At 36.3% G+C, this 27004-nt stretch overlaps 2 protein-coding genes across 2 annotated transcripts; one reads left to right on the top strand and one right to left on the bottom strand.

The window, feature by feature from the left end:
- The first annotated feature begins 175 nt into the window (after positions 1-175).
- LOC112705169 (nodulin homeobox) lies at positions 176-21688 on the top strand. Its single transcript, XM_072201690.1, is given in 19 exon segments — positions 176-413; positions 3020-3082; positions 3190-3315; positions 3395-3553; positions 3642-3725; positions 3811-3939; positions 4141-4359; positions 5032-5157; positions 5261-5356; positions 5603-5758; positions 5984-6272; positions 6366-6491; positions 6575-6644; positions 6754-6797; positions 6800-6816; positions 6942-7010; positions 19591-20109; positions 20190-20224; positions 20835-21688. Coding segments are annotated over 18 exon segments (2829 nt in total). The 5' UTR covers positions 176-413; positions 3020-3040; the 3' UTR covers positions 21358-21688.
- LOC112706730 (UDP-galactose/UDP-glucose transporter 5) lies at positions 21619-26692 on the bottom strand. Its single transcript, XM_025758172.3, has 11 exons — positions 26076-26692; positions 25344-25457; positions 25136-25228; positions 24974-25039; positions 24421-24519; positions 23505-23584; positions 23150-23262; positions 22939-23027; positions 22467-22553; positions 22295-22363; positions 21619-22176 (listed from the first exon to the last, which is right to left on the bottom strand). Exons 1-11 carry the CDS (start codon positions 26193-26195, stop codon positions 22057-22059), a joined length of 1050 nt encoding a protein of 349 aa, XP_025613957.1. The 5' UTR covers positions 26196-26692; the 3' UTR covers positions 21619-22056.
- Between the last annotated feature and the right edge of the window lie 312 nt (positions 26693-27004).

Genomic DNA, 27004 nt, shown 5'->3' with positions numbered 1-27004 from the left:
TAATTGATTTTTTTACATCATCTTTTTAATTAATTTTTTTTTTCGGACATTCTTTTTTATTAATCTTATCCACCAGAATTCAGTGGGGCCGGTGAGCTTCTTTTGTGGGCCTAGCAGTATCCAGAGTGGGACCCTTAACTGGGTGGTTGTGTGGGCCGATCGGGCTTTCAGCAGTGTGATCGACTGATCGTCACTGACGACTCACTTCCTTTCTCTCCTCTTCGCCTCCCCATCATAACAGGCAACTCGACTCAGCTCTCAAACCAAACTGAAACAAAACCATCCTTCCCTTTTCATTCGCTTGCATTTTTTTTTATGAAAAATAAGAAACCAATATATGCTTCAGCTGCTCCTCCGTGGTGGCAACTTGCCGATGCGGCTGCCACCTTCAACCACCACTATTATACTTCCAGGTTCTCTCTCGCTCCTCATCACTCTTTAGCTACTTCTTCAATACTGCTTACTCTTTAGTTGTGTCCGATTTTAGCATATTGTTTTGTTTTGGCTTGTGTGAGATTTTATATTCTACTTGTTTTCACACAGTTTTCATTGATAATATTGGTCTTGAACTTCCTGCTAGTTATTGCACCAGCGTGCTGAACCTAAGTTCTTCAAACTAATTGCTATATGGTTTAATCTATAGCTTCCATTCTAGAGCTAAAATGCTTATTGTAGTGCCTTCTACTTCAAGTCAATGATTTTTAGCATTTGGCATCTATAGCTATGATCTATATTATGGTCCTTTTTTTTATTTATGGTTAAGTTTTAGTTGATTTTTTTGTATGCTTTGGAATTAGAGGCCTGGTTTCTTAGTGCAAGCTGAGCAACAAGTTTAATACCCGAGCAGTACATGTTCTATTACTCTTTCAGAGTATTGTTCCCAGTGCTGTTAACCCGAGGCTTGTTTTACAACAAAAACTAATGTCTTCCAAGATAATTGATGGAGTGAACCATCTAATATTTTGTATGGGGAAAGAAAAGATCATTTCATCTCCTCTCTATTCTATTATGTTCTCAAGCATACATATGTTATATGTTGGTTACATCAACATTTATGACAAGACACAATGACCCTGTGTGGTAATTGTCTTAGGAGAAATATATAGACACGAACTTGTTTGGAGAAGGGAGGCAGATACAGAAACACGTAAAATGTCTCTATCTTGGGACAACATTTGCCCAATTTTTTGTTCATCTGAAAATTGGAGGCGGAAATATAATTTTCTTTCTTGTCATAGTGTCTATTTTCTTGGTGTCTTTTTAGCAGGAAAAATCATTGATATCCTTAGACCTGTTATTGGATGAAATTGTATCCGTGGCCTCTATTTGGTGCATATGAAGATGGATTGATCTCTGGTCTTCTCTTTTATATTGGATTTTCCTTTGTTGTTCAGTTGCTTTGTTAAGGGGGATACCCTTAAAGAAAAACTGATTGAGACCATAATATGCTGTGGATAATTACTATTAATTAAAAAGACTTGTACTTATTTAAAATGAGGGATTTATGCTTGTTTTGTAGCTCATAGGTAAGGCTTACCTGAAACCAGCTCTTGACATGCTCCGAGGAGCATGCATTAATGACAGGCTTATGCACTATCGATCGTCGATTTTATGTGTAACACAAAGTTCTAATATGGTAGAATGTTAAATATGTATATGTCAGCATGAGTGAAATATAAATATAATGTCAATTTTTTGTTAAAAATAAAAAGGATATTCTGGAAAACTCGATAAGGTCTTCGGTCTTCCGATCACTTAAACCCTATTTAGACTAACCCTACTGTCTCCCGCAGCCGCCGCTCTCATTTGTTTGCTGCAAATCAACACAGGCAGATACTGGGAAGAAACTAGCTTTGATGTCCAGTTCAATATTCTATTTCACTGATACTAACTAAAAAAAGGGAACCTTCCCTCTCCCCAGCCATTTCATTTCGGCTTAAGAAGATGTGAAAGCGCCTCTCTCTCTCTCTATAAGAACGGTGCGTTCCGAGGTGTGAAGTGGGCGAGAAGGGATTTCATAATTGGGGTTTTGAATAAGACGACCTTTTTCATTTTGAATTCTTATTACTTTTTCATATTGAAAAAGTAATAAGAGAGGTCTTAAGCTTTTTATCATCCTGGCGCCGAGCTATTTTTCCGCAGGACCTCCCCTACAGTATCGTCACCGCAGTAGAGTTTAACTACCAAGTTAACTTTACTTGTGATTGTTTTAAAAAGACCTAAGCTTGCTAGATTTTTTTATTGAGATTGTGAACCTTCTTAAGATTAGGATTTCGTAACTTAGATTGTGATATCTTGAATTTGTTGATGGTATGGAACAACGAGACACTAATAGCAATTATGACTTATGAATGTATTTCTTCTATTCCTTTTCTGCAATCTTCTTTTTTTTTTTTGAAAGCAAAAGAAGGATATTTTGCATGATCTGCTTCACTAAGCAACTTTAGAGAGGAAGTCAATGTGTATGGGGATTGGTTAAGACTTAAGAGATTAGACATATATATGATACTTGTCATGGTTTTACAGAACAAAGCAAGTCTTATGACTGCTTATTCTGTGTAACTTTTATTCGAGCTGATTCAATTTTGAGTACTGTATATAACTAGCTAGTATCCCATAAGTATGTACCTGAATCTTATCTTATTGATCACAGATTACAAGTATTGCCCAGTATTGGAAAAAGTATGATTGCTTTCAATACCAAGTGTTTATGTGTTTTAGCAACTTGCCGAAATGGGTTTGGTGCCGAATATCTTTTATATATCATTCCTACATTTTTCCATGAAGGGTTTCTAATGTTTGACATAAATATGGCCATATATAGTTATATATTGTTATTTATAATCTCTTTAGTACATGTATTTATCATCAATATGAAATCTTACAAGTCCATTAAGTTTATTATTGTTTTTAAAGCTATAACTTCTGATGTTTTCATGTTCTAATTTATAACTTATACCATGTGTCTGTTTGACATATTTTATGCTTCTCGCTAATGTATGCTTCATTGCTTCTTCAGTCTTCCCACTAATTTTGAAAAATGATCATTTCTGAGGGAGAACCATCAAGCAGTGCTGCACAGGCAAGCATTTCCATTTGCTTTGTAACTTGGATCCTTGAGATTCTGTTGTCCCTGGATACCCTTTTTGGGTGGCTGGAGCATAACCCTTTATTTATTGAATTGAACAGGCAATAGGCTTGATAGTGGCAGTGAAGGAATTGCAAGGACTTAAAGCTCTGGATCTAAATAAATTATTGAGGGATTCTGAAAATCTTAGTATCCAATACTGTACCAAAAATGGATTATTGCTTAAGGTTGTCTCATAGTCAGCTTCATCATGCTCTTTTATATCTTGTTTTATCATACTATTTTTCCTAATTATTGTATGTACAGATTGATATGGAAAAGCTTGCAGGATCACTTCCATTGCACCTCATTTCGATGCTTATATCATTTAAGAGAGATGAAGCCCTGTTCAGATACTTGTTATCTGCCATTCGTCTCTTGTATTCCTTGTGTGATTTAGCCTCCCGAATTTCTAAACTCGAACAGGTTAATATTAATAGTGAATATTTATTTTGATCATTTGAAGATTGTAATAACACTAGTTTGTAATTTTGTATCCCCAATATGATTACAGATTTTTCTCGATGATGTAAAATTGTTTGACCAGCTGCTTGACTTTGTTTCCTACATGCTTATTGTTCTTGGTGGTTTCAAACAGGTTTTACTCTGTTCTGTTCTTTTTCAGGTTGTAGTTTGTTCTTCTGTGTTGTTTATTTGTATTGATATTTACACTTATGTTGCAGGAAGACCATGCTTTTTGTCATAGGCACCTTGTGCATTCAACTCTTGTGCCATGTACCTTCTATCTATTAACAGGGTTTATCTCAACTAAATGGCAAGATGTTGTCCATGTACTGCTTGCCCATCCCAAGGTATTTCGGAGTCATATAGTTACCCTTATCCCAAATAAGATGATACCAATTTCAAAAAAAAAAAAAAAAGGAAGAAAAAGAAGAAAGAAAGAAAGAAAGAAAGAAAGAAAGAAGGAATTTAAGTTTCATTCCACTTAATGGATTCTCATATTTTCTGATAACACATCTGTCTTTGGCTAACCATGAATTCTATGATCACAGATTGACATATTTATGGATGCTGCTTTTGGATCAGTTCGCATGGTTGTTAGGTGTCTTGAGATCACACTGCTAGCTTATTACAACGATTTTTCAATGGAATCAAATTTGACAGCTGAACAAGTAGTTTATTATCTCTGTCAGCAGTGTGAAGCTTCACTTCAGTTTCTTCAATCCCTGTGTCAACAAAAGTTGTTTAAGGAACGCCTCCTTATGAATAAGGTTTTCTAAATTTGACTGACTTTATAAATTTGTAGCAACACATGCAGAGGTGATGCTATGTCCCAGAAATTTTGTATGAGCTAATCCGTTTAACTTTAGATTAAAGATTAGGACTAAAGAGTAGTTTGGTTGCAACATAAAAGATAAAGGAAAAAATAAATTTCAGAGCCCACCTTCTCATGGGTTTGTTTGCTTCTGTTTGGTGCCGGGTTTTCATTGTAGTTTTAAAGAAAGCAACTTTTTTTAGAAAGATAAAAAATAGAGGATCATGGACTATGGTTAAATATTTCCAATTAAAATATTCTAGTTCTTGTTGGACTACGATGTTCATATTTTCCATCTGTAAGATAGATCAACAAACATCTCATTTATACCCATATTTATATGACAAGTATCATTCTCCCTCCAACTTGAATATAGATTTGAGTATCCATTTTTTTTGTCACCTTGTTCCAAAGCCAACCAATTTATTATCTCAAAGCTAATGGGAGAGAACCTGCAAATGGATATAGTTACGGTGAGAATTGAGATATTTTTATTTTACATAGAAGACACTCCATCTGTAGATACTTATCCACCAGGAAGATGCTTAGTGTATTAACTTATTATATTGATTTGAGTGATCAATAGGAGGGATTATGTTTTCTAGATACACATTTTATTATTTTACAGGAAATATGTGGAGAGGGAGGTGTTCTCTTTCTGGCTCTGTCCATCTTGAAGTTACAGATTCAGCCATCCCTTCCAACTAGGATTAAGGCAGCTTTATCAAGGCTAAAATCTATAATACTATCCATTGTGAGTCTGATGTCAAATTTTGCTATAACTCTCTGCTTTTAACTTTAATCTACTTTGTAATTGATGCATATTATTAACAATGCTATCATCACTCTTAAATCAGCTGCTAGGTTTGTGTGAAGTGGAGAGCATTTCATATCTTGATGAAGTAGCCAGTTCACCACAAAGTTTGGCTTTGGCTAAATCTGTTGCATCTGAGGTTAGTTTCTCCAGTTGGCCTACCATGCAAACTGAGACCTTGAAATTATCAACTTTTTATGTCCCTCTGATCACCCCATTAGCATCTGCAGTTATTTTGGTTCTCAAATGGGATTAAACCGTTGATTACAGTATAATATGGATTTTTGAGTAGAAGTACAAGTTTTCAGGAGATCTTTGAAATCATAATGTTCTGTGGTGGTATGCAGTATATATTTGATCCATTAACATAGTTCCCATGATATAGGTTTTAGATCTGTTGAAGATTGCTTTTGGAAGAGATTCTGCCCATCACAATGTTGATGGATGCCATCCAATGGGATTTGTGCAGCTCAATGCAATGCGTCTAGCTGACATCTTGTCAGATGATTCAAACTTTCGATCTTACGTGATGCTTTGTTTTGTAAGTTTATCCCTTCCAGAATAGCGCTAAGTTGAAGTTATGATCAATTGTGGTATAGTAAAATATTTTTCGTGGTATCAACATCATTCCTTTTTTTTTCTTTTTTTCCCCCTTTTCTCTGCTCAAAATTTGATTCTTAAAATATGGCCAAATATGAAATGTGTGGATTCTCCTCTTATTCGTATTATATGAAAGTTTTAGTGTTTTATTGGCATGTGATTTCAGACTAAAGTTCTGACAGCAATAATTTCTCTCTCCCATGGAGATTTTTTATCCTGTTGGTGTTCATCTAATCTCCCGGAGACAGAGGAGGATTGCAATGTTGAATATGATATATTTGCTGCAGTTGGATGGGTTTTGGATTATACTTCACTAGATATAACAAATGCTACAAATTTGGAATTCATCCAAATACCAAACAAGATGCCCAGGGCTTCTTATGCACATCATAAGACATCATTACTGATCAAGTTATTTGCAAATCTTCATTGTTTTGTTCCCAACATATGTGAAGGTTGGTTATTTGTCAAGGTTCACTAAGTTTTTAGTGTTTTCACATATATATAGTTCTTCGTATCAGTAACCACTTTTTTATTTTAATCCTCAGAGATGGAGGAAAATCATTTTGTTCTCAAGGTCCTGGAGTGCCTGCAAATGGATCTATCTGACATTCTTCCTGGGTTTTCTTTTGCTTCTGATGCTCCTAAAGCTGCCATTGCTAGCAAGAACCTGCGTAATGATTCTTCTCATATACTTCTTATTGTGAAATTCTGAGCAATATGTGGCTACTTTCTCACAGTTAACGCCTTTTTGTAGGATCATTATTAAGTCATGCAGAATCTTTGATTCCGAACTACTTAAATACAGAGGATTTGCAACTTCTAAGGTTATTTTTCCCTCACTTCATTTTCTATGTACTTTTAACACTTTAACATGATCTGTTTTGATCAGTGTCATGTTATAACAAATAGCTTATTTATATAAATTGTTTGCAGGGTTTTTTCTAGCAAATTACAATCACTTTTTAGTTCTACTGGGTTCGAGGAAATCATATTCAAGTATATTTTTGTCCTTTGGTTTGAGTTGTTTTTATTGCCTGTTCTTGCTCTATATCTTTTCTTCTCTGTTCATGTCCATTTTGGAACTTTTATATGACTCTGGCCTTATCATCTGGAAAATTCAGGATGGCAAATTTGAGCTGTCATTGTCTTGGGATAATTTTACTAAACTCAACACCAATGAACATTATCAGGTATTTTCTATATCTTTTACTCATTTAATGATCACAAAGCCTGGTTTTTCTATTGTTACAAGTGCTCGTGTGTGTTTTACCGATTTTTAGCAAATTTGGGTTGATTCGATATCTAATAATCTGGGAGCGAAACCTACTGCTCTTGTGAGTACCAGTTTTCGAAGTGCATCAAAATCTCTTTCAATTTGGATAAAACAATAAAGAAAAATCTGAAAAGAAAAGCAAATAAATTTGAAAATGAAATGACTGAGAATAAATGAAATGACTTTAACTTTAAAGAAAGCAGTAAATTGCCCTTGATGAGATCGAAGGACTTTGAAATCGAAATGAAAAGTACTGAATCTTAAAAGATGAAAGAAATGATAAAATTGCTTGAAAGATAAATCTGCAAGAAAAATAAAGATTACAAGAAATTTAAATGAAAAGTAAAGACAATGGAAGGAACTATACAGAAAAGAAAGCTCTAAGCAGACTCAGAAATTCGCTGGGGATGTGAATGTGCTTAAGTGATTTTCTGTAACAAAGTTCCAACCTTTGTTCCTTCGAGTCTTCTCCTATTTATAAGAACCTTCAGCCAATCAAATTGAAGTGTAACTCCTACGTACATTAATTCATGAGTAATCGTTCCTGTTCTTTGGTGCTATCTGTAACTGCTACTAACTTCACTTGTCAACTTCCTCGTTTCTTCGATTGCCTCACTTTTTCTAGATAGGTCCTGGTCTATCAAGATCCTCACTTCTGTCGATTAGCTTTCCTTGATAGCTCCCATGAAACTAGTCACTACCTTGAAGCTCACAACTTGTTTATTTTTGGCTAACAAATTGCCTCTTTAGGATTGATGTGTCTATCGAACTATTAATAAAACGCTCAATCCTATTCCTTCTCAAAGACATTAAAACCCATAACTGAACAATTACTTCAGATGCGGCCCATTAATTACCTACGTTTCCATTACTCCAAAAACAACTCCCATGATTGTTCACCTCATTAATTGCCATTTTCTCTTTCCTTCAATTGTGGCTTTTCAAGGAAGTTTCCTTGATTTTCAAAATTCAAATCCCTTTATAAACTCTTCGTCTTTACCTTTTCGTCTTTTCCCTCTCAAATTCATCTTCTACCTTTAGTTATCTCCAATCCTTTCTAAGTTTCTCATTTTCCCTTTTCATCTGCAACCAAGTCAACACTTTTTTTTTTAATCATCAATGGCTTCTTCAACTGCCAAAGATAAAGGCGAACACATTGCCACTGAAACTTTCATTCAATCTGATTTGAAGATACTATCCCGGCTCGGGGACTATCATTGAAGACCTTGAGCACGTTGTGGATGACAAAAAGATCCTCCTATCTTTCACCGTCTATGACAATATTTACTGTTTTCGTGGCCCGCTGCAAACCTTAACACAAGCTAAGGACAATGCCCATTATTTCCCCAGCGCCAAAGGGGAAACCTACTTATCAAACAGAAACTTTTCATAACTCCCTTCATCGATGGTAAAAAGCCCTTTCGGAATAATCCTAAAGTCTCCTTCAAAACTGCTGACTTCTTTGCTTGGTATTTGTTTTATCGATTTTTAGCAAATCGAAGGTGGTTCAATTCTAATGGTCTGGGAGCGAAACTTACTCCTCTTTTGCAGGTACCGGTTTCTCTATAAGTGCATCAAAGGTCTTCGAATTAGACAATAACAAGAAAAAAAGTTTAAAGGGTGTAAAATAAGACTTTCGGAAGATAAACTGACTGAAATCGAAAAGGTTTGCAATGAATTTAAATAAAGCGATAAAAATGTCTTCGATTGAATCAAAGGACTTTTGACATGAAGATTAAAAGTGCTGAAATGTAAATCCAACAATGAAATTTAAAGATGCTTTGAATTTAAATTGAACAAGTAAAGTAAAGTTTGCTGAAATTGTAAATTGAAAGGATAAAGACATGGAAGGAACCCTACAGAAATCGAACTCGAACGCAGACTCAGAAATTCGCTGGGATATGAGTGTGCTTGAGTGTATTTCTGAAGAAAAGTTCCAACCCTTGTGCCTTAATATTTATAGCCTTTTTCATAACCGATCATTAATGAAATGATGTCCCTTGTGTGCGAAAATTTGGGTAAACGTTCCCGCTACTTTGCCCAAACGTTTGACAGTTGCTAAAATCCTTTTAATTTTAAAATCGTCGATCTTCCTCATTCGGGTAGCTGTTCGATTTACCATGTCAATCGAAACCGTGCCAAATAGTTTTCCACTCGATGCCTTCAAGTACATCCCTTTCGTTCTCTACTTCCATTTCGAAGCTTTATTGACATTTCGAATCATCTCATCCTTCGAATATAATTATTTTTTACTAATAGTACCAAAGGCTCGAACCTGTAAAGGGTGAAGCTTGGAGAACGCAAGGTATTCATGATCTTTTTCGTCTTTCCCATTTCACACCTATCACTCATCACTGGATGATTGACGCTGCTCTCTGCTTCTGGAATAAGACCACTAATAACTTTCATCTCCTTTGTGGAATGGTTGGTCCAACTCTGTTCGATGTTGCCGCCATTACTGAGCTTTCGATAAACAATCTTGTGGCTACTTTCGATACCAAGCCCTCCAAATCCTACTACATCATTTAGAAAAATTCTTATGGGGAGTTCATCAAACACAACATGGGTAAAGAAGACAGCCCTATTACTGATGATGAGTGCGTGATTTTCTTATACTATTGGCTAAACGCTATTATATTCTGCTCGAGGAGTATCTCTATGCAAAAACTTTTTGTTCCTCTGGCTGCTTTACATGAAGGCCACAAATTCAATTTGGCCAAGTTGCTCTTAGGAAATCTTTATGATGAGCTTGGGCAATTGGTCGATGGCCTTCGGAAAAGAACTTTGATTAATGCAGGGTCCCCTTTGCCTACTCCAACTTTGGCTAAATGCCATCTTTGAAAGGCACGTGAAGCAAGATGGGGTTTCTGCTTCGGACAAACAAAACATCGAAGGTTTTCGATTAGTGACACTTCAACCAAATTTTGAAAATGCCCACTCGACTGAGGAACTTTTCTAGGAAGCATTCTCCAAATTTCATTCTTGTAAAACTTTTCGAAATGAGGAGTTAATACTTTCCCCTTTGCGAATCGAAACTGTGGTCCAACCTGGTTTCAACGCCTCCTCTCCAATGACGGTGATGATAACGCTTTAAGCAACACCATTTGGGCCAACTTTAACGTCGAGTATATTTGTCCGCTGGCCATTCAAATCGTTCGAGTTATCAACTAGAAAAATCTACAATAACCTAACCTTTCACAGCTTTTGCTGGGACATACTGCATATCAAACTCTGTCAAAGCTAGCATCCATTTTTCCAAATGACCTCGTAACATTGGAAAACTCAACATGTATTTGACAAGATCAGTTTGTACAACAACTTTCACAGGTTTAGCTACCATGTAACTTTAATTTCATGCACGCATAGTATAGGGTTAAACACAATCTTTCTATCGGGGAATATCTTGTCTCGATATCAGTCAAAACTCGACTAAGGTAATACATTGTCCGTTCATGTCCATTCTCATCATCTTGGGCTAACATACACCCAATTGTGTTTGTAGATGCTGCAATGTACAGTTTCAAGGGCCCATGTGGGCGAACATTCGCCATTATTGGAGTCTTAGACAAATAAGCCTTTATCGACTCGGATGCCTGTTGATGCTCATGTGTCTATTCGAACTGTGAATCATTCTTTAGTTTTACTAAAGGTGCAAATACTCGAGTTCGACCAGAAAGATTCGAAGTAAACCTTTGAAGATAATTTACTTTCCTTAAGAACGATTGCACTTCTTTTTTTGATTTAGGAGAAGACCGTGCTAACATTGCATCAGCCTTACTCTTATCGATTGCAAATTTTTGTGAACAACAAAACCTAGGAAATTTTCTGCTGACGCACCAAAAGCGCATTTTAAAGGATTTAATTTCAATCCCTTTTTCCGCATAGTAACAAATGCCTTTCTTAAGTGATCAATATGTTGATTCACTGAATTTGACTTGACCATGACGTCATCAATATATATCTACATAAATTTTTCGATATACTCATGAAATATGGCATTCATTGCACGTTGGTAAGTTGCACCAGTGTTTTTCAAACCGAAATGCATAACTGTCCACTCATAAGTGTCTAATGCCCCGGGACAATAGAAAGCAGTTTTGGACACGTCATCTTCGGCAATGAAGATTTGATTATATCCTGGATAACCATTCATGAAACTTAAAATTTCATTTTTCGCAATAGATCAACATATCTGCTATTGGCATGAAATACTCATCTTTGGAGGTGGCATTATTCAGATCTCTAAAATCAATACACACCTTTAATTTTTCATTTTTCTTCATTACAGGAACAATATTCGAAACCCATTTAACATAACGGGCGGTTCGAATAAATTTTGCTTTAATCACTCGTTCTATTTCTTCCTTAATCTTTTGATTAATTTCTGGAGTAAAACGTCGAGGAGTTTGCTTCACAGGTCGAGCATTTGGTTTCAATGCTAATTGATACTCTACGAGAGAACGATCGAGACCAGGCATCTCATGATAATCTCGAGCAAAAAATCTTTAAATTCATGTAAAAGATGGGAAAGTTTAGTTCGAAAAAGATTCGCAAGATTTTTACAGATATAAGTGATTCGAACATCATCAACAGATCCCAAATTAATTTCTTCTAAGAGATCTTGAGATTCAAACTTTTTTAAGTGATCCTCATCTTTTACTAAATATTTTTCAAAACCTAAAAGTTCTAAATTATACATGCAATTAAAAGAGAAATCAACAGATTCATTAGGAATAGAATGAACTTGATCATTTGCTGGATTAACAACAGCTTCATTTTCAATACAATAAACTTCTGCTATTTTATCAGCACTGTGACTAATAATATCATTACAATTACATAATGAAGAAAAACTTAAACCATGACTAAATTCGATTGAAGACATTGAATTCTTGCTACTAAAAGAAGAAATTACGTTCCTAAATGATTCAACTTCATCAGAAGAACAACTTTATTTTCTACTGAAGGGAAATTACGTGTATAATTATCTAAAATTACCAGGTAATCCGAGACATCTTGAGCATGTTCTATCGAACAACGTCTCGAATCCATTCTAAGACGAACAATCCCAACCAGTTGGGGGCACAAGGTGTGGATGGCGCAGTTTCACCGTCAGGCCTTTTGAAACAAATAGCAGCCCTCACAATTGTAAGAATTTAACACCCTATTAACATTTAAAGGCTTCAATTTCGGACTATATACCCTAAAATCGACATGTAGCTGTTCAACATACAGATTCCAATCAGCCTTAACAATTTCAGGCTTTCTATCTTTTGTCCAAAGGAGGACACTCTGATGCACAGTAGATGGTACAACTCCAACTCTGTGAATCCAGCCCTGGCCCAGTAAAGCATTATAACTTGCCCTCAAAGGCACCACCACGAAAACAGTGTTTCGCTCAGAAGACCCTGCCTTCATCCCCAAAATAGCCAGACCTTTAGCAGGAATAGAAGCACCACTAAAGTCTGTTACAGCAATGTTGGTGGGAACCAAATCATCAGGATGCTTACCAATTTTCATCAGCGTCTTTTTCGATAAGAGACTTATTGCTGCTCCACCATCAATTAAAACTTTATTTACTTTAATTCCACTCATAGTGGTAGTAATATGAAGTGGGTGAAGATGAGATTTTTGTTTTTACGAAGGCCTCAGAAAATACCCTGGTTTATCCTCATATCGGATGAAAGAAAAGGCTTCTTCAGGGTTGCCTTCATACTCACCCAAGTATTCAGTTGGAATAATTGAAATAGTTCCAACCATTTCATCATATCCCTCTTCGAAATACTCTTAATCCAAGTCAATATCTTTGTCTTTGTCAACACCTGGAGTATTAACTATCGCTTTGTCTTTGTCCAACTTCGCAGGGTAAGGAATACCCTTTGGGCATGTTTCTCCTTCAGATGGAAAGACTATTCGAGAATGCATCGAGGGCGTTGCCCTCTTTCCTTTACCAGGCTGAGTCTTCTTATTTTGGGGTTGATCCCGTTTTCCTCTACCCCTTGAGTACCCTCTGGCTCGGCCACGGTGGTAAGGATATTGGCCTCGAAGAGGTTCCCGATGTTTCCACTGTGGGTTCCGTCGGTATTGGGCATCTCGACTCTGGAATTCTCGACAATTTCGAATCCATTGAAGTCCTATAGCCTGAGAACGGCTCATCGGTGCGACAGCATTCTGCTGAGGAGCCTTGGAACTTTGTCCTTCCACTTGTCTAATTGGTTGCTTTTGACGAGCATGCTCATCTCTATGAGCCAATTCCTTTTTCATCCTTTTTTCTGAAAGATTGCTGCAGTCTCAGCATCGAACACAGCATTGCATCGAGGACACAGAGATACATCCAGATCTTTAAATTTTTTCTGCATAAGGAACTCCAATAATCCATCCTCTACACCAGGGTATACAGGTCGGACTTGTGACTCGAAATCACCTAGAGCCACGTCAAAATCATAAGACATTGCTACCATATTTACTCCAAAATATGGTTCAGCAAAACTAATCTTAGCATCGAAAGGATCAGTATCGACTTTCACCTCTTTCTTCCCATCATCAAACTTCAAATCTCCTTCCATAATGGCCTCCTGTATTAGGTCCCTGAAACGAATACAACTGTTAGTTGAATGACTGATTGCTTGGTGAAATTTACAATAAAATTTTCCTTTTAAATCTTTCACCAAAAGTAAATTTCTACTCTCAGGTAGAATTAACTGTTTATTTTTAAGCAACACATCGAAAATCTAATCAGATTTCGAAATATCAAAATTATATTTCTTTCCATTCTTCAGTTTTGAATCATTCAACTTTTTATTACTAGGGAGCTTTTTAAGTAAAGAACAAACATATGGAGGACCCTTCTTAAGTTCAGTCAAATCAACCTCCACTTCGAAATCGAACTCCTCTTCCGAGGATTCCATGGCCACATCAGCAACTTCTCCTTTTGAGTAAAAGATTTACTCTTTACCCTTTGTTCATTCTTATATTTTTCTTTTTCCTTCTTCATAAGTTCAACATGACGAAACCTTTCAGCCAAATGGGCCAAATAAGGTATATGCACATTAAGCAGTTTTTGACGCATATAGAATTCTAACCTCATAACTGCTATTTTCACCACTTCACTCTCAGGTAATGACACATAACACCTATTCCTAGCATTTTCGAAACGTATCATATAGTCATCAATGGTTTCACCATCTTCTCATTTCAAAGCTACTAGGTCGGTAACTGCTACATTCAACTCCCCTCGATAAAATTGAGCATGAAAATCAGTTTCCAATTGATTCCACGTCGTTATCGAATTTGGTCTGAGATTCGAAAACCAAGTAAACGCATTCTTCGTTAATGAAGAATGAAAAAACTTCATTTTCAAATTCTCATCATTGGCTAGATTTCCAATCTCGACCAAATATCGAGTGACATGTTCAGTAGTCGATTCTCCAACTTTCCCTGCAAATTTTATAATTATTTTTGGATTCTTCACCCCTCTTGGCACTTCAGCCATTTGAACAACTTGAAGGAAAGCAGACACAAAATGGGATCGGTTCATAAACCCAACGTTCAAACCAACTCGATTGAGTACATCTTTCACAATCTTTGTGACTTGATAACGTTCACCACCATGATTAGCACGTAATCGGGCTAAAACATCATCTGCATTTTGACCACGGAGAATTATCTGAGGATTCTCTCTGTTTAAAACATTGTTTTCATTTTGAAATATATTTTCGAAACCCTCATTATCCCCCCTTACATCATGCCTTTCGCCTTCATCATAATCAACAATTCGAGCAATCCGTTCAACTTGTCTCGCAAGACGTTTGAATTTTGATTTGTGATCAGCTATCATAGGATTTAGAATCGTAGTCATTTGTTGAGTCAATAAATTGACCAAATCATGATGACTTTCCTCTACATGTTGTTGAAATGCCGCCATAGAATTAGAGGCATTCGACGTAGAGCCCACATTATAATCACGAGAGAATTCTGAATGCTGTTATGGGTTTTAAGAATTATTTACTCCATTTACACTCCCAAAACGAACTGGAGGAACAAAACCACTCACTGGTGGAATATAACCGGAGGAAGGTCATAAGGAGGCCAACCAGTAGTTACTGGAGGTTGGACTGGTGGTAAGTTACCACGTGGAGGAATATTACGCCCATTATTTCCTGTTTGTACACTAGTAACTACTGTACTTTCACTTACAATGAAACCTTCTGAACGTGATGTAACGTCCGAAGATTGCATAGTTACTGGTATGCTGTCATTGGTGGACGGACCACCATTCACATTTGACACTTCATCATTCATGTGAATAATCATTCCACTTCTCAATTGCATACACCAAATAACATCAGAAATCGTTTGACACACTTCAGTTTAAAACTGTCCCACCAGGCGTGCCAATTTGTTTTGTCGATTTTTAGCAAATCGATGGTGGTTCGTTTCTAATGATCTGGGAGCGAAACTTACTCCTCTTTTGCAGGTACCAGTTTTTAGAAATCGAACTCGAATGCAGACTCAGAAATTCGCTGGGGATGTGAGTGTGCTTGAGTGTATTTTTGGAGAAAAGTTCCAATCCATGTGCCGTACTGCTTCCTGTTATTTATAGCCCTCTTTCCATAACTGGTCATTAAAGAATTTGTGCCCCTTTGTGTGAGGAGATTAAGGTAACCGTTCCCGCTCTTTTGTCCAAGAGCGTTACCATCGAAATCCTTAATTCAAAGATGGCCTTCGATCCCCACCATTTGTGTAACTGCTCGATTCTCCATTTGTGTAACTGCTCGATTTACTAAAGTATCGAAATCGAATCTATTGCCAAATAATTTTCATTTAATGCTTGCTCGTGTATCTCTTTTAGTTCCTGCTTCCATCTCGACACTTTACCAACTTTTCGAATTGGCTTAATCTTTTGAAAATAATTATTTCGACTAACAGGTTGTCTTCTCACTCTTCCACTCCTGCAAGAGCTTTAACAACAATGATATGAAATTCACGCCATTTCTGCGTCGAAATTGTGAACTAACATGGTTCGAACGTCTTCTCTTTCCATCTGATGATGAAGAGAATGAAGTGGCCAACACAACTTGGGCAAACCTCCTTGCTGTTCAGGTATTCCCAATTGGATTACCTCAATATAAGAAAGAACAGTTTAAGGTGACCCTTTATGCCCCCTACTGTGTTGCCAGACAGGCAGGCTTCTCTCAAGCTATCCCTTCCCTTGTTCCTTGAAATGACAAAGCTCTTTGTCATATCGAGCTCAACCCGAAACAACTACTCTCGTCTCCTTTACAAGTGTAGTTCATTTGTCACTAAATCTTTCGTTGAATGGTGGACCAAGTATTATTCCCAATACAGTCGCACTTTTGATGAGATAAAAAAAACTCCTCAATAAAAATTATTCAGGCTGTTGATGGCTCACCAAAAAAGGCCCCAAAAAGAAAAGTTGAAGCAACAGTGCAACACAAACAACCAAAAAAGAAGATTCGAAAAGTTTCGACCAAAGCTTCTAAAAAGGTAAGCCCTTGTTCGAACCCTTTTCTTCGAACTTTCATTATCATATTTATTCGAATCATAACTTGTACTAACATTTTCTACCTTCATTCAGATACAATCATCGAGTGAAAGTCCTTCTGATGAAAGTGAACAATCAACTCAAGCGGACCTCTTTGCTCCATCTAATGAATCGGATTCGGAGGATTCATCAGAAATTACTTCATTCCCACACCTCATTCGCAAGAAACCTTCTCAAGTATAATGTCATCAATTTGAAATTTTCTCTACTAAACTTGGAATTAATTTATCTGTAAACACCTCTTTCGAATCTCAGGTTGAAACAGTTACTCAGTCCATTCCTTCTTCCTCTGCTGCACTTGAACAAAACAAGCAAGGAAACCAGTCTGGATCAGAACCGCAAGAGTTTCATTTCTCTGCTCAAACAATTATCTCAGCAGAGCCTATTCAAATTATCCTTCCATCAACTGCTAAAACACCAACCTTAGTTGATCTGACTCAAGACCAACCTCCATCACTTCAAGTAATAACCATTTCTAATCCTCCTTCACCAATCAACACTGATTCACTTCTCCAGTCTTCCATTACACAGAACCTTGATTCACCCATTTGAGAAACCAGAGAAGTAACACCTCCTCCTCAAAAAACACCAAGTACAACAACAACAATTGAACTCTCTTCCTCACATGATCCTGAATCCTCGAAAGAGGCTCCAGACATCACCTCTGGACTCCCTGACGACGAGTTGGCTAAGCTAGTGGCTGTTTTGACAAGGATCACTCAAGAAGAGGAATTTCCTATCTCGAATCCAACAACTGAGGATCAACCCACATTGAGTCTTCCTTCAGATCTTAACCAACGCACTCTCGAACAATTAACCATCGTTCTTAGGCTATTGACAGATGCTCCCAAAGAATGGATTGATCATCCTGATTTGAATGCCTTCTTGTCTAACATTTTAAGTTCTTCCCTCGAATTTCAAGTTCCTCCTCAATTATCTTCTATAATAAAAAGGTTCACAAAGGTCTCAAACAACTCTACCATTATTTAAGATAGGTTGCAAGAAACCAGAGAGAGTAGCCAAACAGGATCGGAGGAGGTCAACACTACTCTCCGATCGATGAAAGAATCATACAAAGAATATGACTTGAGAATTGTCCAGGCTACTAGTACTCAAGCCTATTTCGACAGACGAGAAGAGGAACTTAAGAAAGAGCTGGCCAAAATTGAAAAAGAGTTGGCTAGAATCCGAGAAAAAAAAGTTAAATTAGCCAAGCTTTTTGTCCTTGTGCAGCAAAAGAAACAAGACATCTTCAAAGAGCTTTGCATAGTGGAAACCAAACAAGAGGAGATCAATAGAAGATTTGACAGGGCCCAAACCGAAGAGCATGAACAAATCGAGGCATACTCTGCTCTTGATGGTGAAAGAGTCCAACTTCACCTTCTTGCAGAGCTTTTGGCACCTTTCTTCTATGCATCGATATTGCTTTAAATACTTTCCGTTTATTAACTTAATCACACTTCCCGAATCAATATCTTTGATTCGATACGCATTCCTAGAATACAAATCGATCACTTGAAAATGTCCTTCCCAATTGGTAATATAACCTTTAACACCAACTCTCCTATATTAAAGCACTTTTCGTTTACTCGACGATTATAACTTTGATCAATGTTGTTCTTTTGGTAGACCATATTTTCAAGCGCTAAAATACGTTCTTGATTCAAATTACTCAACTCATCATACATTGCATTCCCGTAATCTTCAATCGGTATATCATCTTGCTTCATTATTCTTAATGTATTAAGATTAATTTCTAATGGAAATACTGCATCATGACCATACACCAACTTATACGGAGAGGTGTCGTTGAACCTCTAGGTGAGTTTTGATAAGCTCACAATACTTGGCTCAGTCTCATGCCAAGTTCGAGGTTTACGACCGATTTGCGTTTTAATCAAATTAATCAAATTTTATTTGCCACCTCAACTTAACCATTAGCCTGTGCATAATATGGAGTTGAAGTTACCATAGCAATATTCCTCGAAGCGGCAAATAAAATACTGATTTCGATATCTAATAATCTGGGTTGGTTCGATTTTTTGCAAATCTGGGTTGGTTTGATATCTAATAATCTGGAAGCGAAACCTACTCCTCTTGTGAATACCAGTTTTCGAAGTGCATCAAAATCTCTTTCAATTTGGATAAAGTAATAAAGAAAAATCTAAAAAGAAAAGCAAATAAATTTGAAAATGAAATGACTGAGAATAAATGAAATGACTTTAAAGAAAGTAGTAAATTGCCTTTGATAAGATCGAAGGACTTTGAAATCGAAATGAAAAGTACTGAATCTTAAAAGATGACAGAAATGATAAAATTGCTTGAAAGATAAATCTGCAAGAAAAATAAAGATTACAAGAAATTTAAATGAAAAGTAAAGACAATGGAAGGAATCCTACAGAAAAGAAAGCTCTAAGCAGACTCAGAAATTCGTGGGGGATGTGAGTGTGCTTGAATGATTTTCTGTATCAAAGTTCTGACATTTGTTCCTTCGAGTCTTCTCTTATTTATAAGAACATTCAACCAATCAAATTGAAGTGTAACTCCCACGTATATTAATTCATGAGTAACCGCTCCCGCTCTTTGGGTGCTGTATATAACTGCTACTAACTTCACTTGTCAACTTCCTCGTTTCTTCGATTGCCTCACTTTTTCTCAATGGATCCTGGTCTATCGAGATCCTCACTTCTGTCGATTAGCATTCCTCAATAGCTCCCATGAAGCTAGTCACTACCTCGAAGCTCACAACTTGTTTATTTTTGGCTAACAGTGTGCTAACAAAAATTTATGTAAAATTGATTTTATTTTAGAACTAGAGAATGCCATTAAATGTTAAATGACAAAAGTACTCCATTTTTCAAATATGGTTGTTCTTTACCATGTAGATTTTCCTCAACATGGTGATGTTAATGTAAAATTTGATTTCCTACAGGTGGCTCAGAATGCAGGGGGATGCCCATCACCTTTAACTGGAAAAGAGCCTGCTTGTTTTAATAAGCGTGGTAACTCAAAGGAAGGAATGTCTAAGAATGCTGCATTTCCAGACATAGACCAACCTAATACCAGAGCTGAAGACATAAATAAAGGCAGTGACATAAATATGCAAGATCAAGAAGATAACGTCATATCTGCATCAGGAACTAGAGAAATCGATGTGGATGCTCTAAACACTGATACAAGCAGTTCAGATACTAGTTCTGCAAAAGGAAAGAATTCTTTTGAGCATATGTATGATGGCAAGCTTTCAAAATTAAATGAGGATCGTAAAAAAGTTGCAGTTAAAGAAAATAAAGAGGATGAAAAGCTTGCCACTGTGCAGAAGAGGAAACGGAAGCGAAATATAATGAATGATAAACAGGTGGCATTGATTGAGAGTGCTCTCTTGGATAAGCCTGATATGCATCGAAATGCAGCTTCACTTCAATCATGGGCGGAAAAATTATGCTTTCATGTAGGTGAAATGCAACTAAACCCCGAGTAATATTTTGCTGACATTTTTGTTCTAAAACATTCCTGCATTATGTTTTACAGGGTTCTGAGGTTACACCTTCACAGCTTAAAAATTGGTGAGTCTCGTTTTACATAGCTTATAAGTTATAATATATTGTTAGTTGAGCTCTTCTCATTGTACATGTTCTTATGTAGCAATCCAGGATATTTAGCATTTGCCTCGGGGGTCATATAGGATACTTAACATTTTACATTATCATTTAGGTTTGATTGCCAAAATTAACTAGTATCTTCTTTAAGCTTTTATGTAAGCAATTTTTGGTGTCAAGAGTTTTTTTTTTTTTTCTGAACCTGGTCTATGATAGGGAAAATATAATATCTTGTTATTCTTTCAAACAGAACAACGAATTTATTTATTTATTCTTGGGGTGCTCAAAACCAAATATTTTTATTATAAAATCTCTTTATTAAACACGTTTTACTTTTATATTTTTTTTCCAGTCTACCATTTAATACATAAATATAGTATGATTTTAAAAATAATTGGAGAATCTTCCGAATATCAAGATTTTTATATATATAGAAAATTTTATATTAGTATCATTACATTAAAATTTTGATTGGTCCAGGAGCATCAATATATATCAAGTGCCTGCTTGTGCATCATAGATTGGTCCATTTATTCTCATCTGGTTTGATCCATACTGGAATTTTTGTCAATATCAGGTTGAACAATCGAAAAGCTAAATTAGCTCGAGCAGCTAAGGATGTTCGAGCGGCACCAGCTGCAAATGTTGACAATCCAATCTTAGACAAGCCAACAAAGCTAGTACTTGGATCCTTTAACTCACCTGACAGTCCAGGTGATGCCTTGGATACAAGAGATCACAGTCTCGCAAAAATAGCTTCCAGCGAGAATTCGGGGCCTTCAGTTGCCGGATTTGCTAGTACTGGTTCTCTGCAATTTGTTCCATGCAATGCAGGTCAAGTTGTGGTGATTGTAGATGCTGCAGGAGATGAGGCTGGTAAGGGAAAGGTGTTTCAGATGCATGGTAAGTGGTATGAGAAAAGTTTGGAGGAGTCATCAACCTGTGTTGTGGATGTTAGTGAGCTTAAGATTGATAAAGGGTTGCGATTACCTTACCCGTCAGTTGCCACTGGTAACACATTTGCGGAGGCCGAATTGAAGGTCGGTGTTATCAGAGTACAATGGGATTTGAACAGAGTTTTCAGCTTATGGTCGGAATGAGTTCATGATGCTTCGATGGCTGCAGCTATTACTTTGCTACCTGCTTCAGTCTGTTATCATTCTTCAAAGTTCAAACATTAATTGAAGGATAACGAACCAAACAGGGAGCGCCAATCTATTAGCTAAACGATGCTGGATATGTTTTTTGCCAACTTTGTTACTAGCATTTTATGGTCACCAAAATGATGCTTGTGGCATTTAATTGTGAATCAAGGTTCCTGTAATTGACTATTATACTGATTATAATTTTTTGTAGTACGATTATTCTTCGTAATAGTAAATTGCTAGTTATGGTATTAAGTGAATGATGAGCCTTGGAAATTGCCATAAACCCATCGTTGAATACTTGAATTCCATCCTACTCCTACACATTTCTCGAAAACTAAATAAAAACAACTTTGTGCAAACTCTGCACGTTTTTTCAATCTATAAACATTCTTTTGCCTTATAGTCAATCTATAATTAATCTCCCCTATGGAAAAAAGAGGGGACAATATCATTTTAATTCCTCTCTTGTTATGACAGTGATACCAAAATCCGGAATCAAGCTGTAGTTGGTGTTGTTCAGATTTCAAGTCAAAGCCACATCTGTATAATGAATTATCCATGAACCTTCAATGTTGAATGTGCAACTCTGACGCTACCTCATCACTTAAGAAAGCACAGGTGTCAGTTCAGCACAAGTTAACTTCATCTTAATCAAGGATTAACTTTCAAATTACTCGATTCTCCATTTTGAACAAGTGCTACAGATGAGGTTGTTTTTGGAGGTGGTTTCTTCATGAAGCTTTTCGCATAAAGGGATCCAAAGACAATGACCTGACAATGCAGTGGTATTAGAATGCTTCTCAAAAACACAATCATTAAGAACATGGTTGAATGGCAAAATTTAATGTGTAAACTTTTGGTGTCCGGAGAGGGTAAAAGTGAGTCTTACGGCTCCAATCCACTGTTCCAAGCTAAGAGGATGCGAAAACCACATGCATGAAAGCATAATGCTCACCAACTGCCAATATTAGGAAAAACGAAAATCGAATAAAATGTCGAGCAATATAAACATATACGATACTAGCGAAACTGAAGACTAGATTTCTGTGTGCAACGGTTACCTGTCTTGTGGTCATTATGGTAGCAAATGTTAGAGCACCAAAAGTGCGAATTGTGTAGGATATAAAAAATTGACTAGCCGTTGCAACCTATGACAACAATATAACAAATTCTTCAGTACAAGATGAAGAAAAGAAGTAACATTTAATCTTGTTTTATTTTCCCCCTTTTTCAAACAAAAGTATGTAACATTTGGGATTGTTATAGATTTGAAAAGGCTAAATTACAGTGACCTCTCCTATAGTTAAATTATACTACATACACCCACTCTCAATTTGTCAAATATTTGCTGACAACCTTCCAAAGGTAGTCATGTTTACAACAGTGTATGGAATATCACCTAATCAAATCTTAAGAGAGGACAGTGCAATTTACTCCTTACAAAATCTCATAGAAAAAAACAAACAGAGAAGTGAAAACAATTGTCATTGCAACATTATTCATATTTATAACAGAGGGAAGAACTTTGCTTACCGTTGAAAGCAATACTATGTCAAAGAAACAATCATGATGGTGATAAACAAACTCTATTGCTGGTATTAAATGTCCTTGCAAGATAAGACCTAAATTAAAATGTTCAGTGTCAAAAGAATGTATTTTCCACTGATGAAGCTGGAAAAGAACCAGAACGTAGCCTAAAGAATCAAAGGATGCTAAAATAAAAGCAACTTTCCAAAAACTCTACCTGTGAAGCTAAGAATACAAGAACACAATGTGGTATAAAATATCTGATTGTGTATCTCCATGTCATAGCCTTTAAACAGCTTATCCTGGAATGTGCTTGTGAAGCCATCAAACCTATTACACAAAAATTACAACTTAATTCAATGAGAGACTTGTAGATGAACCAAGTTGAAGGTAAATTCTTAAAATAATAAGTTAAAGTACAAAATTTTAAATGCATCAATTAGTGCATTCACGAGTTAAAAAGTTGCAAGTGTTTCAAAATAAGGTTTTTAATGTGCAAATTGAAACATCCAGTACAACTTAAATCAACAAGAAAAAAGTTCAAAATAAGGCTTTAAGTTCTGTAGTGATACCCAAGATAGCCAACCATTAAAAGAACGCCCCAAACCGTATTTTCCCTTCCTCTACTGTATGGACTTATTTCTGATCCTGCCTACAATGAAGACATGCAATAATGAATTTAACTTATTACATAATATTGCCACTGCTGATTAGTATCAGTAACTGCTTGATCAATCAAGTGTAAGAAAACAATATTTGATATGGTAATGCTTTCTATGGGTAACGTGGAAACAAAAAGGCAGTGTCAGTAGGCACATGTAAATATCAAGATATCAAAGAAATGTGACCTCAATTGTTCAATACCTCTCTCCCTTCTAGGTCCCATTACATATCAACATATTAAAGAAATGTGTGAACTTGTAATTGTCGAGATCGGGTCCTGCTGCCAACTATGTGTAGTCATTAGTCAACAACGATTGCAGAAAACATCAACACAAGCTTGAATATCACTTGGGACTTAGGAGAACTAGTTTAAGAATTCATTATAATGATAAAATTTTGCAAATGCAAGCCCTAGTTTATTTGCTTTGGTATGTCTAAGTAATCAAGAATGCCCTCTTTTTACGAATTAGTTTGGAACTTCAAGGACTTAGTGACAAAATAGTGGATATAGCGGCCTTCTTAGGACTGTCTACACCAGTTCAAGATAACTCAAGGGCCCTGCCATTCCTTTTGTTTCTGTCTAAAGGATAATAATATATTATCTCAAGCAACCTTCTTGTCATGTCCGGAATAAAACTAATCCTTTGCTATTAAAAGAAATAATAGGACCACCCACATGCAACATCAGTCACTGACCAAAACTAATATAGTAGTGGTGAACATTCATTGCGAGTTCTAACTTCTATGAAGAAAAGAATCACAAGACAGAAACCGAATTATTAGAAGGATATCAAAATAATTAGGGGTCAAAGATCCAATAATTACCGGATATAAGATAAATACTGAGCAGCCAAGGGTAACTAAAAAAGCCAGCATATAGTCAGGTCCCTGATATCTCTTCTGCATTATGAGTGTACCCCAAACCTGTTGAACACACAAATCGTGAAATACCCAATTCAACATGGCACAATAGTAGCTATATGATATCGGCAGAACTATTCGATCAATTAAAAAATTATGTTCAGCCAAATTTTCAGGATTTGTAAATAATTGCAGGACTGTGATGTCAAATAACAAATTCCTACTATCTAACCATATCTTTGACTTTTAGTATTCATGACTTTCTCATAATCAGAGCAACGAAAACAGCCACCAATGATGGCAATTGGACAGAGAGAAAGAAAATAGAGCATGAAATATTCAATATTTACCAACATATCATCAAATAAAAAAGTTGCAATCACTGAGAAAATGCAAAATGAGTTACAAATCCATCATACAAGACAAATACCAGAAGGTAAATCTGATGAATATAAAAATTAGCCAGTAATCAACACAAGAAATTGATATGATTGGGTACAGTGAAAGTTTGACCTACCATAACTGGTATCATTTTTGCACACTTTGCAAGAGTTTGAACAGGAAAGCTAACATACTTGAGGGCCTGGGTAAGAAATGTGCACATTCAAGAAAACACGATTAGCAACTAACTACCAGGCATCTTAGCAGCTTCTTATGAGATAACATGAACACAGAATACCTCATATTGACAAGTTGTAGTCAGTATATTTGATATTGAGACGAGACAATACTTATAAATGGGAGCAACAGGGTCCATTGTTTTTTTACTTGCCTGAAAGAAAGGTTGAAAATTATGAAACTGCAAATAATTGGGGGCTAAGCAAATGCATTCACAAGAAAATGTGTCAGAGCTGCATCTGTTGATTTTGTATATGACATTTACTTACCAACAAAGAACCAGCGGAAACAGCAGATGTCGTGATACGATTGCAGAAAACAAGAAAGAGTGAATACTTAAAGTACTCCTTTTCTGCCCCATATGGTATTCTCATGATCTTTTCCTGCAATAAAAAATATCTATAACTCATTTGATAAATGATGGGCTTGAGAGCGCTTTGATGTTAATATAGCATCGATTGGAGAAAACAAACAAACAAAAAAGAATTGTAGTCTAATGTGTAGGAATCTGTTCATACTACGTAGACTACAGCTACACTCACCCTCAGTAACCCTCAAATTACAAGGAAGTAAAAATACTAAAACCAAATGACTTAATCACTTGGCAACCCACTTATGTTGATTACTTATGCTACTCTTTCTCTTTTCTTCTTTCTACAACAATACTGAACCAATTCAAGTTTTGTATTCAAACACAATAGCAGCTATGATCTTCTGATTTACAAACCCCCGATTGTTAGCATATGCAAACTAATTACAGCTACCATTAAAGCCCAAATCTGATTCATTGGGGAAAAACATACCAACTTTTGAGAAAATAATTAACCTTAATCGGTTTCAAACTACCTCATTGAATTGGAACAATAATAATAATAAATCAAATTAACATAACCACGCAGTAAAAATGATTACTTCTTGCACGGATAAGGAGATCCTAGCGCTGTAAATCGTGCAAGATGGGGAAAGAAAAAGGAGAGAAAAAGGAGGGTTGATGGGAGAACCTGCAAGACGCCATAGGTGACAAGGGTAACCATGATACCAGAGACAGCAAACGTGCCCTTCCATAATTTGTTAGTGTCTCTGGAATCAGCTGAAATAGAAGAGCTTGATTCTTCCGCCATGGCCAAAGTCGGAGTGGGACTCGAACATAGAAGAGTGAGATAAGAATAGCGAATGTGGGACCCCCTCTAAGGTTGGGGATCAAACGGCATCCACTCCCTGCGTGGCACTGACACAGAAACTCAAAGTGAGTGAGGGAGAGAGAAAGAGAAAGAGAGAAAGAAAGCGAGTTTAGTTGGTTTCTGATTCGTTGTTTTCAGTTTGAGCTGAGAGAAAGGGAGATGAGAGAGATGGTGTTTGCAGAGCCTCAAGAGAGTCGCATTCCCCGGCAAAGTATTCTGCAATATTCAATCACATGCCACGTCACCATTCCACCATTGGATTTGGCAACAACATGGTACCTTTCCCTTTGCTAACTCTGACTTCCTCATGGGCCCATTTTGTCTCGTCAACCCTACTTACCTACCCACCATTGGGCCCCCTCTTGCCTACTGCTTCTTTTCTTCAAAGGCCCAACGGCCCACACTAATGCTTGCAACTTGGAAGATTGCTGCTCATTAGACTTCACTAATGTTGTCCACATGCTTGCTTACTTTGAAATTATCTACAATTTAGATATTATAAGAAGTGATTTTTTTAGCGTATAATATCTTTTCTTATATATTTTTTATTTTATTTAAAGGATATACGATAAAAAAAAACTATATATATTTTATAATTGTTGAACAATAAGTTTGAAAGATTAATTCCACATCAAAGACAAAAAGAAAAGAAAAGAAAAGTTTGAGAGAAGGGATTTATAAATTTGATATTTTAATAGAGAAATAGTCCTCAGTTAGTCATTAATATTTAAAAAAATAAAATAAAATAT

The sequence above is a fragment of the Arachis hypogaea genome, chromosome 8, assembly GCF_003086295.3.
Source record: "Arachis hypogaea cultivar Tifrunner chromosome 8, arahy.Tifrunner.gnm2.J5K5, whole genome shotgun sequence".
Classification (NCBI taxonomy): Eukaryota; Viridiplantae; Streptophyta; class Magnoliopsida; order Fabales; family Fabaceae; genus Arachis; species Arachis hypogaea.
Note: the sequence above shows the minus strand (reverse complement) of the source record. Positions and strands in the feature narration are given on the sequence as shown.

What these genes read in the sequence shown, in the direction of transcription:
- LOC112706730 (XM_025758172.3), bottom strand. Translation starts at nt 26,195, where the DNA reads ATGGCGGAAGAATCAAGCTCTTCTATTTCAGCTGATTCCAGAGACACT. An exon ending in CTACAACTTGTCAATATGAG is followed by an intron (nt 25,040 to 25,135) that starts GTATTCTGTGTT and finishes TTTCTTACCCAG; the next exon opens with GCCCTCAAGTATGTTAGCTT. An exon ending in TTGTATTCTTAGCTTCACAG is followed by an intron (nt 23,028 to 23,149) that starts GTAGAGTTTTTG and finishes ATTTTAATTTAG; the next exon opens with GTCTTATCTTGCAAGGACAT.